This window comes from Hemitrygon akajei, chromosome 21, assembly GCF_048418815.1.
Source record: "Hemitrygon akajei chromosome 21, sHemAka1.3, whole genome shotgun sequence".
In the NCBI taxonomy this organism is placed as follows: Eukaryota; Metazoa; Chordata; class Chondrichthyes; order Myliobatiformes; family Dasyatidae; genus Hemitrygon; species Hemitrygon akajei.
In genome coordinates, this window is record NC_133144.1 from 60,491,239 (window position 1) to 60,505,498 (window position 14,260).

General features: G+C 46.8%; 1 protein-coding gene across 2 annotated transcripts in view; it reads left to right on the forward strand.

Annotated features, from left to right (window-relative positions):
• Positions 1–14,260, forward strand: part of LOC140714359 (SH2 domain-containing adapter protein F-like) — a 239,109-nt gene that overhangs the window by 22,120 nt on the left and 202,729 nt on the right. For both annotated transcript variants that reach the window (XM_073025550.1, XM_073025551.1), the window contains exon 2: positions 10,191–10,317. In XM_073025550.1, coding sequence (XP_072881651.1) covers positions 10,191–10,317 — 127 coding nt within the window. The remainder of the gene's footprint in view (positions 1–10,190; positions 10,318–14,260) is intronic.

Here is a 14,260-nt window from a genome sequence, read left to right on the forward strand (position 1 = left end):
CCGTGGATGTTGTGTCCTAGCTATCCACATTGTTGGTGCAGCACTGCCAGTACTCTTTCCGGGGCAGTACGATATGGAGAGCAGGCTGTTGCCTATGCCTCTCCACACAGCTGATGAATCCAAAGGAACGGCAGAGACCGATGCAGTTTGGCACCAACGGAAGTCAGCACTGAACTCAACGTAGGGCTGCTGTATGTGATTTTTCATTGGGGTTTATGCCTGAAGCCTTCTCCATGAGTGGATATAGCTGCAAGGCAGCGGAGGCTTGAGGTCAGAGTTCCTCCTTCTAGATCAGGAGCTGGACTTGATTGTCAGAGGCTATTTCAGACGCACGCCACTGGGAGCATTTAGTAGGTAGTGGGAGATTATCTTCCCCCACCTGTGGCCATGACAACCTTAAGTGTTGTAATATATAAGAACTAGGAGCAGGAATTGGCCAGGTGGCCTGTCGAACCTGCTCCACAATTCAATAGGTCATGGCTGATCTGTCCGTGGACTCTGCTCCACCTTATCCTTAATTCCCCTGATGTCCAAAAATCTAACCAACTGTGCCTTACATATACTTACAGAGGAAACCTCTACAGCTTCTCTGGGAAGGGAATTCCACAGATTCACTGCTGTCTGGGAAAAGCAGTTTCTCCTCATCTCCGTCCTAAACCTATTGTCTATTTTATCTATCCCTTTCATAATTCTATAAGATCCCTTCTCATTCTTCCGAATTCCAGTGAGTGTAGTCCCAGGTGACTCAATCTCTTCTCATTGCTAACCCCTTCCATTCTCAGAATCAACCAGGTGAACCTCCTCTGCACTGCCTCCAAAGTCAGTATATATGTACTCAAATGATCTGGGTTCAATTCCACCGCTGTCTGTAAGGACTTCTCCCCGTGACCGTGTGGGTTTTCTCCCACATTTGAAAGACGTACAGGTTAGTAGGTTAATTGTCGACAGGTCTGTAATTGGGCGACGTGGGATCATGGTCTAGAAAGTTCTATTACTGTGCTGTATCTCTAAATAAATAAGAAGGGCAGAACCGTATGCAGTACTCCAGGTGTAGCCTCACCATTTGGAGCATAATCTCCTTGTTCTTAAATTCAATCCCTCTAGCTAATGCACTGCCACTTTACGCTTACACTCCACACCTCATACCTACACAGACACAGTCACTGTCCTACTGTGTTTTCATGTCTGTTGCAATCTAGAAGAGTTCCCCTTGCCAAGAGTCACTTTGTCACTTCATCATTTCCTGTCAGAGTCACCTTCTGTTCAGGTACTGCCCTTAGCCTCATTTATGTACGTACAATCGGTCTATGTAAGCCGATATATAAGCTGATCTTATGTATATACGGCCACACTCAATAGTTACATGTACATTGTGTTTTATAGGATTACTTTTCTATTGATTGCATTTTTATGCTACACCGGCTCTGCAGTAACAACCTTTCCATTCTCCCTTAGAATGCGTACTGAAGAATGACAATGATCTTGAGTCTGTCTCACTTCCATAAGGGATTAACTTATTTTCTTTCTTCCTTTCTCTTGTGTACCTTATCTTGTTCCCGTCAGTAAGATAAATTTGTGTGAGGGAGTGCTACTCTGTAGGAGTGATGCCTTTTTGGTTTAGACAATAAGTCAGACCCCAGCAGTGTTCCGCACAAGACAGAAGGTCCCTGGTTCTACTTCAGAGAAGATCACAGTGTTCTCCCTGGTCTGATGACACTGCCAATATTCATCCCTCAGCCTGAATTATTAAAGCAGATCATCTGTTCGTCATTGGATTGCTGTTCGTGAGAGCTTGCTGTGTACAAAGTGGCTGCTGATCTCCACGGTATTTTGGCAAGTGCTGGCATCCCAGACAGCGCTAGAGAAATGCAAGTCTTGCTAATGGTGTGGGGCGACTTTCGATCTCACAGAATGGCATTATTACACTAATCAATATATCATTTGGTCTCAGAGCCATCGAGCACAAAAAACCAAACCAATCCTTGCAGACCAAGACGCCTATTCAACTGAGCCCTATTTTCCCCCATTTAGCCCATATCCTTCCAGACCTATAGTCATACAAGATAGAAACAGGCCCTTCAGCCCACCAAATCTACCCTGTCCCTGATTCTCCCAACAACACTAATCCAACATTAAACCTCATCCTGTTGAAGGGTCTTGACCTGAAACATTGACTGTCATTTCCACCACAGATGCTGCCCGACTTGCTGAGTGTTTTGTATGTGGCTCCAGATTTGCAGCATCTGCAGTCTCTCCTGTGTCTGTTATTGCCATTGACTCTCAGTAGACTCTATCACTTGTATCTACACTCAGTGGCCACATTATTAGGTACACCTGTACACCTGGTTGCTAATGCAAATATCTAATCAGCCAATCATGTGACAGCAACTCAATGCATAAAGCATGCAGACATGGTCAAGAGGTTCAGTTGTTATTCAGACTAAACATCAGAATGGGGAAGAAATGTGACCTTCGTGACTTTCACTGTGGAATGATTGTTGGTGCCAGACAGGGTGTTTTGAATCAACACACACAAAATGCTGGAGGAACTCAGCAGGTCAGGCAGCATCCATTGAAATGAACAAACGGTCGATGTTTTGGGCTGAGACCCTTACTCAGGAATGAGAAGGAAGGAAGGGGAAGATGCCAGAATAAAATGATGAGGGGAGGGGAAGGTGGATAGCTGGAAGGTGATGGGTGAAGCCAGGTAGGTGGGAAAGGTAAAAGGCTGGAGAGGAAGGAATCTGATAGGAGGGTGGACAACAGGAGAAAAGGAAGGAGGAGGAGACATTCTGAATGTATCAGAAACGGCTGATCTCCTTGGATTTTCATGCACAACAGTCTCTAATGTTTATAGAGAATGGTGAGGAAAACAAACAAAAAAAAAATGAGCAGCAGTTCTGTGTGTGAAAATGCCTTGTTAATGAGAGAGGTCAGAGGAGAATGTTCAGACTGGTTCAAGCTGACAGGAAGGTGACAGTGTTACAACACACATTACAAGAGTTGTGCAGAACAGCATCTCAGAACGTACAATTCGAACCTTGAAGTGGATGGGCTACAGCAGTAGAAGACCACAAACATATACACTCAGTGGCCACTGCATTAGGTACTGGAGGTGCACACTCAAGCCAAGTTACAGGGCTAATTAAGCTCCCTATGTCCTTGGGATGTGGCAGGAATCCCTCATAGTCACATGGAGAATATACATTCTTGAAGGGCTGAACGGCCTAATTCTGCTCCTATATCTTATGGTGGTTATGATGCCAAGCAAGGTTTGGATTACCCTGGAATCTGGGCTGGAAAGTTAGAGTCTAAGCAAATAATTTTCATTTAATGTTTCTATTCTAACCTGGGATAGACTCATCCATGCTCCAAACCTATGAACTCCCTTAGTCCCTGAAACACAAGTCATGGAAAAGGGAGAGGAAGGGAAGTGATGACCAGGGATACGGCTCTGTTCCTCATTCTGGGAATGCCCTCTATGTGCTTGGGTTCTGTGCAATAATACGTTTTGATAATGCATTGGGGTGGAACCACGTGGGAAGTTCTGCCTTCAAGTTCCCCGAAGATGTCGCAAGTTACTATATTTTTACGGAGCTGCGGGTCAGCCATCCGTAAGGGCGGCACGGTAGCACAGTGGTTAGCTCAACACTTTACAGTGCAGGCGACCCAGGTTCAATTCCCACTGCTGCCTGGACCATGTGGGTTTCCTCCGGATGCTCTGGTTTCTGCCCATAGTCCAAAGATGTACGAGTTGGTAGGTTAATTGGTCATTGTACATCGTCCTGTAATTAGGCTAGGGTTAAATCATGGGGTTGGTGGGTGGCATAGCTCAAATGGTCTGCTCCAAACTGTATCTGAATAGATAAATAAACAAACAAAACAGATCCTGTCATGTCACAGGGACGCAAGACAAGGACACAAGGTCAGAACTGGCAGGCTTGAGTCACAAGGAAAGGGCTGACAGGCTGGGAGTCTTTTCCCTGGAGAACGAGGGATGACTATAAATGTATACGGTGGATAATCTAAAGCAAGAGAATCTAAAACTAGAGGGCATATGTTTAAAGTGGGAGGGAAAATATTTAAAGGCAAGATTTTCACACAGAGGGGGTTGGAGTTTTAGAATGAGCTGCTGGAGGAAGTGGTAGAGATGAATATGATTGCAAGATGTAAAGGATATTTGGACCCATACATGGATAGGAAAGATCTGGAGAATATGAGCATGGGACTGGCTTAAATAAGCATCTTTTTCAGCATGGATGAGTTGGGTCGAAGGGCCTGTGTCTGTGCTGTATGACTAAGAGTGAAGCGATAGTGAATGGAGAGCCCTTTCCTACCCCCTGACCTCTCTGTGGCCTGGGGGTGTTTAAGTAACAGCCTGCGGAGGTCTCTTTTGAGACTGGCTCTGGAGGACGTGTGACAGGCCATTTGGCTGTACAGTCTTCACTGCAAAGAAGCTCGAGAGCTCAAAGAGAGAGCGAATGAACAGACTAAACAGAGAGACAGAGGAAAGGATGCAAAAAGGCTTTTGTCACTGTCAGGGTTGATATCTTCAGCTGACACCGATGAGTCTCTATGTGGAAATAAGCTGGTATCTGGCTGCAGCTCTCTTTCTGCCTGCATTTGGACCCCCACTGTTCCTCTCACTTCTTCCAACTCTCTGCTCTCACTCTCTCCTTCACGGTCGCCCTCTGCTCTCCCTCGAGCCTGGTGTCAAGCAACCTGCCAGGAAACATGGAATTGCCCATCGGTGTCCGTCAGCACCTGAGCCAGGTGAGGCCAGTACTGCCGCAGCAGGTATGGAGAGTCAGGGGAGTGTTTATCCTGCTCATTCTTAGACTGGGCAGCGGATGACTGATAGCCTGTAAATGATATTCCTCCCTGTACACACTCAAAATCTAACAGCTTATCTCAGCAGTTAAATCACTGTCTAAAGAACTGAGAAAATACACGCAGCTGACATCTCCAATTTCCTCTCTCGCCCTGGTGCTCCTGGCACGATTCATTCATACTGCCCACTGCCACCCACTCACCCTCGGAGCCAACAAGACATCTAGTGTTCCCTCCGGCACCCCATCTCCTCATTTGTTAACTTTTTCCTGACAGGACTTGAGCTCAAGGATCTTTTCACAAATAATTCATTGTTCGCTGCATATAATTCAATAGCTTACAGAGCCTCAGATGAGAAAAGGCACTCCTTAGAGGGTGGGTGGTCTTAGTGCTGCTATAACACCATAAAACAGGAACAGAATTAGGCCACTGAGGTGATGCAGGTGGAGGCAGAGCCTGGGACCAACTGCGAGGGACGACCCGAGGTTTGATTAACTTAAGCACTAAGTGGAATTGGAAAGGTTGGGCTCGGGCCCAAGAGTGTACTGAAGTGGCGGTGTCTGGGTCAGAGAGCAAGGAATGACCTGAAGCTTGGATGATTTAAGCACCGAGCCGGATTGATAAGGTCAGGGTGTTGGGGCTGGGGGCAAGGGACGGGTCAGTTCAGCTCGCTGCCCTGTGAGGCTTACTTGCCTGTGCATCAAACATGGGTGATTTATTATCCCTCCCAACTCCATTGTGAACAGGTTTGGGCCCCATATCTAAGAAAGGATGTGCTGTCATTGGAGAGGCCCCTCTGAACCTTCTCCATGAGAATAATCCTAGGAACAAAATCATTAACGTACGAGGAGCATCCGATGACTCTGTGACTGAACTTACTGGAGATGGAAGGAACGAGGAGGATCTCATTGAAACCTGTTGAATATTGAAAGGTCTAGATAAAGTGGACATAGAGAGGATGAATGGGGAGAGTCTAGGACCAGAGGGTGTAGCCTCAGAATACAAGGATGTCCCTCTAGAACGGAGATGAAGAAATTCTTTACCAGAGGGCAATGAATCTGTGAAATTTGTTACCACAGATACCAGTTGGGTATATTTAAAGCAGAGGTTGATAGATTCTCGATTAGTAAGGGCATCAAAGGTTATGAGGAACAGGCAGGAAAATGGGGTTGAGGGGGATAATAAATCAGCCATAATTGAATGAAATTATGATGGGCCAAATGGCCTCATTCTGCTTCTACGTTTCATGGTCTTGATTTTCCCCTTCAAAGCTTCAAGCTTCAGAGGTTGGATGGGTATAGGAGCAGCCTTGGGCTTGTGGTCAGGGGACTGGAGACTGAGCGAGCCTTTGGGTTTGGTGTTTGGGATTGGGGTGTGGACTTGGTTTAGGATTTTGCGCTTGGGGACTGAGACCTTTGTGTGTAGGGTTTAGAATTAATATGGGAGGGTCTCAGTGCAGGGCAGGTGTTTAAGGTCTGGCGATGGGACTCTGGGCCAGGATTTGGCACCGGATTATGGGTACAGCTTTGAATTTTGCCTTGGGATGGGGGGTCTCAGTGCAAGGCATGGTTTTAGGGACTGGGCGTGGAATATAGGGCTGGGGTTTGGCATCAGGTTATGAACGGAAGTCGTAGGTTTAGGATTTGGTGCAGATTGGGGGTTTAATCCCTAATTATCCTGCCCCTGACAGCAAATAGCAAGTTGAGGGAACTGCCCTTTCCTAGCCAGTATGATCTGGGTGAGTGAGTGAGTGAGCCATTGTCGTCTTGGTTACATGAATGTGGAAAGTTTCATTTAGCAAAGTGTTGGAGAACGCCAGAACCTTGCTGAGGTTTTGTGGCTCGGTGAAGGAATTTCTGGTGACGCAGTTGTTGACAGGCACATGGTAACGTACAACAGATGCTGGAAACTCCAGAGGCCCTTTGATCCAGGACAGCGACTTGAGGCTGCAAACACATTCAAGCTCCTCTCTCACTCCTTCCCTCCTGCCTTTACGTCCTTTCTCCATCACCCCCCCCCACCCCCAACCTCCATCAGGACCCCAGGGATAAGTACTTCACAAGTCTATAATGGGGGATCAGTGCCCTTGCAGGGGCAGATGGGTGCTCGGTTTACGTGTCAGAGGACAACCCCAACATTGCAGTACTCCCTCGGTACGTCATGGAGGTAATTTGCTCGGCAGAGGTGAAGCCCACTGGGGGATTTGGTGTCCTGTCGCACACTCTGATGTAGTGGGTAGAGCTGCTGCCTCACAATGCCAGAGACCCAGGTTTGATCCTGACTGCCGGAGTGGTCTGTGTGTAGGTCTCCCTGTGACTGCTCTGGCTTCTTCCCACGTTCCAAAGACAAGTGCGGTGGTGAGTTAATTGGCCAGTGTAAGTTGCCCTAGTGAGGGGGAGTTAAGGAGGGTAGACTATGGCATAGCGGTTAGCGCCAGCAATCTCTGCTACCTGTAAGAAGTTCATACCTTCTCTCTGTGACCACAGTGTTTACTCCGGGTGCTCTGGTTTGCTCCCACATCCCAAAGGTGTACGAGTCAGGGTTAGTAAGTTGTGTTGGTGCCGGAAATATGGCGACACTTGCCGGCTGCCCAGCACAATCCTCGCTGATTTGATTTGACGTAAATGATGCATTTCGCTGTATCTTTCAATTTACATGTGACAAATAAAGCTTATCTTTCTTTTTTCTTTCTACATATTAAATGTGAAAAGTAGGTCGGGGGTTTAAGTGGCTGTAAATCGCCCTAGTGTATGGTGAGGGGCAGAATCTGGGGTGAGTGGAACAATCAGCGAATCAGTGGGCCAGATTTGATGGGCTGAAGGGCCTGGGTCTGATGGGTCTGATTTAATGGGCTGAAGGGTCTATTAGAATAAAAGAGTGGGCTGAATGTAGATGGGAGAGCGATGGCACGCACGACTCGACAGACTGAAGGACCGGTGTCCATGCTACACGACTCAGTGCGTGGACAGAGATGAGAATCTCAGCTGGAAGCCGGTCTCTGCGGAGTCTGGGTGTGTGCACTTCCTCTGCCTGGCAATTGATGTTTCCTGGACTCTCCTACACCCTTCCCGATGTCTCATCACATGTCAAGTTTGTGCCGCTTACATCCCACACCCTGCACTCTGCAGGCTTCTCTGTTCACTTCTCAGGAACTCCCTGTGGTTCGTGACCTGTTCAGGCAGAGCCGCCTGTCACTGGATTCCTTTCCTGACTTCCGGAATTATCTTTGTGAAGCATTTGTTGAATTGGTCAATGAGAGTGCTTCCCGCCCACCAATAAACACTTCCTCATCTCCATCCTGTTTTCTCCAGGAATACGGTTTCCTCCCCTGGGTCATCTTTGACATACTTGGGGAATGAATCAGTCTTTCCCTCCCCTCTCTCTCTCTCCACTCCCCACTCCCCACTCTTCCCGCACCCCCCTCCCCGCTCCCCACACCCCCTTTCTCTCCGCTCCCCCCTCACCCCTCCACAACCTCCCCACTATCTCCTCCACCGCTCTCTCCCCCCCACCATTCTCCTCCCTCCCTCCCTCACCCCTCCCCCATCTCCATTCGCTTCTCCCCCCTCTTTTTATCACACGTACAGTGAAATGTATTGTCTGCACCTACAACCAACAGAGTCCAAGGATGTGCTGAGGTGAACCCGCAATTGTCACCACATTTCCAGCGCCAACATAGTGCCCACAACTCACTAACTCTAGCCTGTGCGTCTTCAGAATGTGGGTGGAAACTGGAGCATCCGGAGAGCATGCAAACTCCTTACAGACGGCAGCCGATATTGATCCCCGATCTCGCAGCCGGTGCTGTGAAGTGATACCCGAACTGTTGTTACCTCGCTGCACTGTTTGTGGAGGCTTCACATTTTGGTTTGAAGTTCACGCTGGAGAATGCTGGGATGAGAATGCTGGACAGGGTCAGCATAGATCTTGGTTACTGCGGGGGAGCCGAGCCAGTTAGTGATGTGTTTGTGTGAAGCCAGAGTGTGAATGGTGCCTGTTGGTAATTGCCTTCCACAGCCAAAAGGCCTGATGGCTTTGGAACACGGACTGTGATTTATCTATGGCCTAGTTCTGACCAGAGTACACAAATCCAGCATGTCTCTCCCTCTTCTGCGTTTGCTCTGCTCTTTCGGGTTCCACTCTCGCCCCTTCTCTCTCACTTGCCCATTGCCTGCTTTTCTTCCTCCTTCCCTATCTCCCCATGTCCACTCTCCTCTCCTATCAGACTCATTCTTCTTCACCCCTTTGCCTCTTTCACCTATCACCTCCCAGCTTCTTACTTTATCCTTCTTCCCTCACCCACCTGCCATCCTTTCCCCTCATCTGATCTCATCTGGCACCTTCCAGTTTGTACTCATCTTCCTCAACCCCATTCTTGTTCTCTCTTCTTCCCCTGCCCCTTCCTTTCCAGTTCCCCTCCCCTTATTCTGGCTTCTGCCCCCTTCCTACCCTGATAAAGGGTTTCGGTCTGAGACGGCCACTGTTTATTTCTCTGCATGGATGCTGCCAGCCTTGCTGAGTTCCTCCAGCATTTTGTGTGGTTATTCTGGAGCATCCAGCATCTGCAGAATCAGGGTTGGAAGCAAGAGTCAGGGCCGATTTTGCTTGCTCTCCCGCGACGTCCACCTCCCTCTCTGTGACGCTGAGGACGTGAGACTGTCTCGGGCTGCTGTGCTTCATGTCTGTGAGCTTTGCCCCGCTGATGTGATGAACTGAGACTGAGGCTTCGGGCCTGCTCTGCGGATTCAGATCCAAGGACTCAATTTGGTTTGGAATGCTGTTGCTCACTTCGATATTTTTTATGCATAATTTGTTTTTTCTCTTTCTCTGCGCATTGGGTCTTTATTTTCTTTCAAAATGGGTTCTTTTGGGTTTCTTGACTTCTGGCTGCCTGTAAGCAGACGAATCACAAGGTTGTATAATTTACACATACTTTGATAATAAATGCACTTTGAATCTTCTGTGAATGAATGTGAATCTTTTGCCTGGGCTTAGAGCGGGACAAACATAATGGGCAGTGGAGTGCGGTTACTGTATCAAGACAACATTAAAAGAATGAGGAAGACATTCCTTCCGATGATAAATCTGCCACCTTCCTTCCTTCCCCGTCTCGTTGTCTGAGAGATTAATGATTATCTGCTATTTCCATCCCAGCACGTATCAAGAGTTCACTCTCAGTATTATTTACATGCTGTAGTTTGTCACTTTAAAGCTGCTGGTTTATGGAGAAAGTCTCTTTTACTGATGCCTAGAGGGCGTGGAATACAGATCTTTAGCACATTACAGAAACAATTACCTATTCAACGAGTGCCGTGTGTCTAATGTAGCTCTTTTGTGCTCTAATTTGTTCCCACTGACAGGTCATTATTCTCGAAGATTATGCGGATCCTTTCGATGCTCAGGCTGGTGTGACCCAGGCTGGTCAGGAGAAAGTGGTGGGGAACGATGGCTACATGGAGCCGTACGAGGCCCAAAGAATGATGGCAGGTACGAAAGTAATTGTATTGTGGACCTGTTCCCAGCGTCAGGTGACCAAGGTGTTATGGCTCTTCATTCATGGTAGTGTGGTGGTCAGCAGAGTGGGTGACCCATGTTCCGTTCCCGCCACTAGGGAGTTTGGAATCCCTCCGTGCCTGCGTGGGTTTCCTTTTGGGCGCTCTGGTTTCCACCCACAGCCCAAAGACGTACTGGTTGGTAGGTTAATCGGTTGTGTGGTAAAGCTAGGATTAAATCGGGGGATCGCTGGGCAGGTATGTCTCGAAGGGCCAGAAGGGCCTGTTCTGTGCTGTATCTCAATAAATTCAAGTTTATTACCACAGGCATGCAGGGTATAAATGCCAAGGAAATTAGCAGTCTGCAGCTGCCGCACAGTACATTACAAACATGACAATTGTAAGTTAACATCAACTTAGATTAGCATGAATTATACATAACTTTGAGCACATCTACAAAGGAGCGTTGTCACAAGAAAGACGCGTTCATCATCAAAGGCACCCCGACACCAGTCTGTCAGACGAGCTCAGGTAACTGGATCCTGTGCTGCCCTGGCGACCGATCCAAGCAGCCCTGTCCGGATTCAACGTTCGGTGGCAAAGCCTCAGCAGAATATCTCTACTTGCCCAGGAACTACTCTGTAGCTCTGGAGTTAGTACATAGCAAGTGCGTCCAAGGTATTGTATTTCCCTTACTCTTTCAGGAACTGAGTTAGAGCTCCTACAATCTTTGGCTCAGTCAATTCAGACACTCCAATCTTATATTGTGTTTTCTTGTTATTGTCACTTCAAGTAAGAACATACAACAGCACAGTGCAGGCTCTTCAGTTTATCAAATTGTGCCAACCTTTTAATCTACTCCAAGATCAATCTAACCTTTCCCTCTTTTATAGTCCTCTATTTTTTTTCCTTTATCCAATATGCCTATTTAAGAGTCTCTTTAGTGTCTCTCATGCACCTGCCTCTGCTAGCCCTCTGGCACTGGGTTCCACACACTTGCTCTCTTGTGTAAAACAAAATGCCTTTGACATGCCCCCCTGTATTTTTCTCCAATCATCCTAAAGGTAATGTCCTCTCTTGTCACATCAGCTGTGACAATCCTCACAGAGGCTGTGGCAAGGGGTGATCTTACAGAGGGTTATAAAATCAGGAGGAGCACAGATAATGGGGGTGCTCAGGAAAGGGGGTCTAAAAATACGATTAAGATGAGAAGGGACAGATTTAAAGAGGATCTGGGGGTAATTGAAACCCATCTAATATTGAAAGGACCAGACAGAGTGCACATGGAGAGGATGTTTCCAATAGTCAAGCAATCTAGGAGTGGAAAGCACAGCCTTAGAATAGAAGGGCGTCCCATTAGAACAGAGATGAGGAGGAATTTCTTTAGCCGGGGGGGGGGGGGGTGAATCTGTAGAATTCATTGCCTCGGATTGTTGTAGGCTTCAAGTCAATGGGGATATTTAAAGTGGAGGCTGATACATTCTTGATAAGTAAAGGTGTGAAATGTATGGGCAGAAGCCAGGAGAATGGGTTTGAGGGGGATAATGAATCAGGTATGATGAATGGCGGAACAGACTCGATGGGCTGAATGGCCTAACTCTGTTCTATGTCTTTTGCTCTTATAAGCTTTTCACTTAAGAGTGTGGTGTGCTGCAAACAGCTCTGCTATTTCTTACTTCACCAAAGCTGACTTGGTTTGATTTATTGAGTCAGAACCTTCCTTGTAGTCGATATTCAATAGGCACCATACCCAGGACACTCTGACCCTTGTCTTTATTTGTAAAGGCTTAGAGCTTGAGTACATTAAAACTTCAATAATCTCTCTGGATATTCAGAAATCCCAGTGGCTGGGTATCCCACTCATTGTTTGCCCTCCTCCCACATCCCAAAGATGTGCTGGTTGGTGGGTAATTGACCACTGTAAATTGCCTCCAAAGTGTGGCTAAATGGTGGAATCTTTGGAGGGGGAGAGGGTAGTTGAGAGGAACATGGGGAGAACAAAACTCTTGTTAGTGGAGGATTAGTGCAAATTAATGATTAATGGCTAGTGCAGACTCAATGGGCCGAAGGGCCTATTTCTGTGCCCCACTTAAGAAGTTCAAAATACATTTTATTATCAAAGTATGTATACTTTATACAACCTTGAGATCTGTCGTCTTACAGGAGGCTACGAAACAAAGAATCCATTAAAAAACAAAAGAAGACCTTCAAACACCCAATGCGCAGAGAGGAAAAAAACAAATAAAAACAAATCATGCAAACAATAAAAGCATTCTGAGCTGAAGTTCACAACACCAGGCATCACTGCAGCCCATTCAGAAGTCCACTAGTTGCAGGCAACAGCCCCAGTGCAGCACAGAAATGAGCAAACCCCTGCGAGCTGAAGTGGCCCATCTCTTGCCTCCGACCCCAACACATTCCAACCTAGCTCGGCGTTTAAATCGTCCAACCCTCAGGTCGTTCCTCACCCATGGGCTTGGGCTGCGTCGCTTCGATACTCTAAGAATTCGTACCATTACTGAGAGCTGTTAGCACTCTGTACTATTACTATCAACAGGACAGACCTCACCTCCCCCCGCCCCAACCTTCCCTAAAAAACGTTATTGAAGCAGTCAGGATTTTTATGTAGTTTTGAGATTGCCATGACTGGTGCAAGCCTTTTCTATCAGTTTTGTTTAATAAGATTGATTTAATTTATTTAGGATTTGAAGCTGGGTCTCTGGATCTTTATCTAAGACTCTGGTTTACTAATCCTACAATGTAACCACTCTGCTGTTTTCCTATTCTATTCACTCTCGAGCCCCTTTGTCGGCCAAACACTAAGAGGCTTTTGTTATTATTCTATTGACTTCTTGTTTCCTGACAGTTGCCACACTCACAAGCCCCCTATGTGTTTGCTGTGTTGTTTTATGCTGGAGTGTGTGCCTACTGGCCTGCCCACGAGTCCTTTAACACAGACCGGCTGGCTGTGACATCCCCTCTTTGTTACGCGGTGTGTAAAACAATCGGAATGAGTCGCACTTCTCCATCCCCAGAGTGACTCAGTGCCTCGACTGATATCATCACCAGCAGGATATCGGTTTGATTAAAGTCCACGTTTTCAAACCCAGCCTCATTACGTATGCAAAAGCAAAATGTTAATGTGTTCATTTCTGATTATATTAACTTGCCGCCACCTCTCTCCAGCACGGGAGGGTTGGTGATTAACACAAGTATGATCCCCATGAGATCATGAGAACCGTATTTAAAGGGCAGGTGCAATCAAGTCACTCAATTTTGCTGAGTGCCATTAAAGTTTCTGCTGGAAATTATCTTAGTTTTATCCTCCTGTCAACCTCATGTATAGTGCTTGGCTTGCATCCCTGTACCACACATGTGACTGAAGCAAAAAAAATCAAAGTTCAAAGCAAATTTATTATCAAAGTGCATATACATTCAGTGGCCACTTTATTAGGTACACCTGCTCATTAATGCAAATATCTAATCAGCCAATCATGTGGCAGCAACTTACTGCATAAAAGCATGGCAGATAGGGTCGAGAGGCTCAGTTGTTATTCAGACCAAACATCAGAATGGGGAAGAAGTGACTTTGTCCGTGGAACGATTGCTGGTGCTAGAAAGGGTGGTTTGAATTTCTCAGAAACTGTTGATCACCTGGGAGTTTCATACACAACAATCTCTAGAGGTTAGAGAGAATGATGCGAAAAACCAAAAAAAAAATCCAACAGTCCTGAAGAAGGTTTGGCTCAAAATATCAACCATTTACTCATTTCTACAAACGCTGCCTGACCTGCTGAGTTCCTCCAGCATTTTGTGTTTGTTGCTTTGGATTTCCAGTGTTTGCAGACTTTCTCATGTTTATGATCCAGTGAACAGCAGTTCTGTGGGTAAAAATGCCGTGTTAATGAGAGAGAATGGCCAGACTGGTTCAAGCTGAC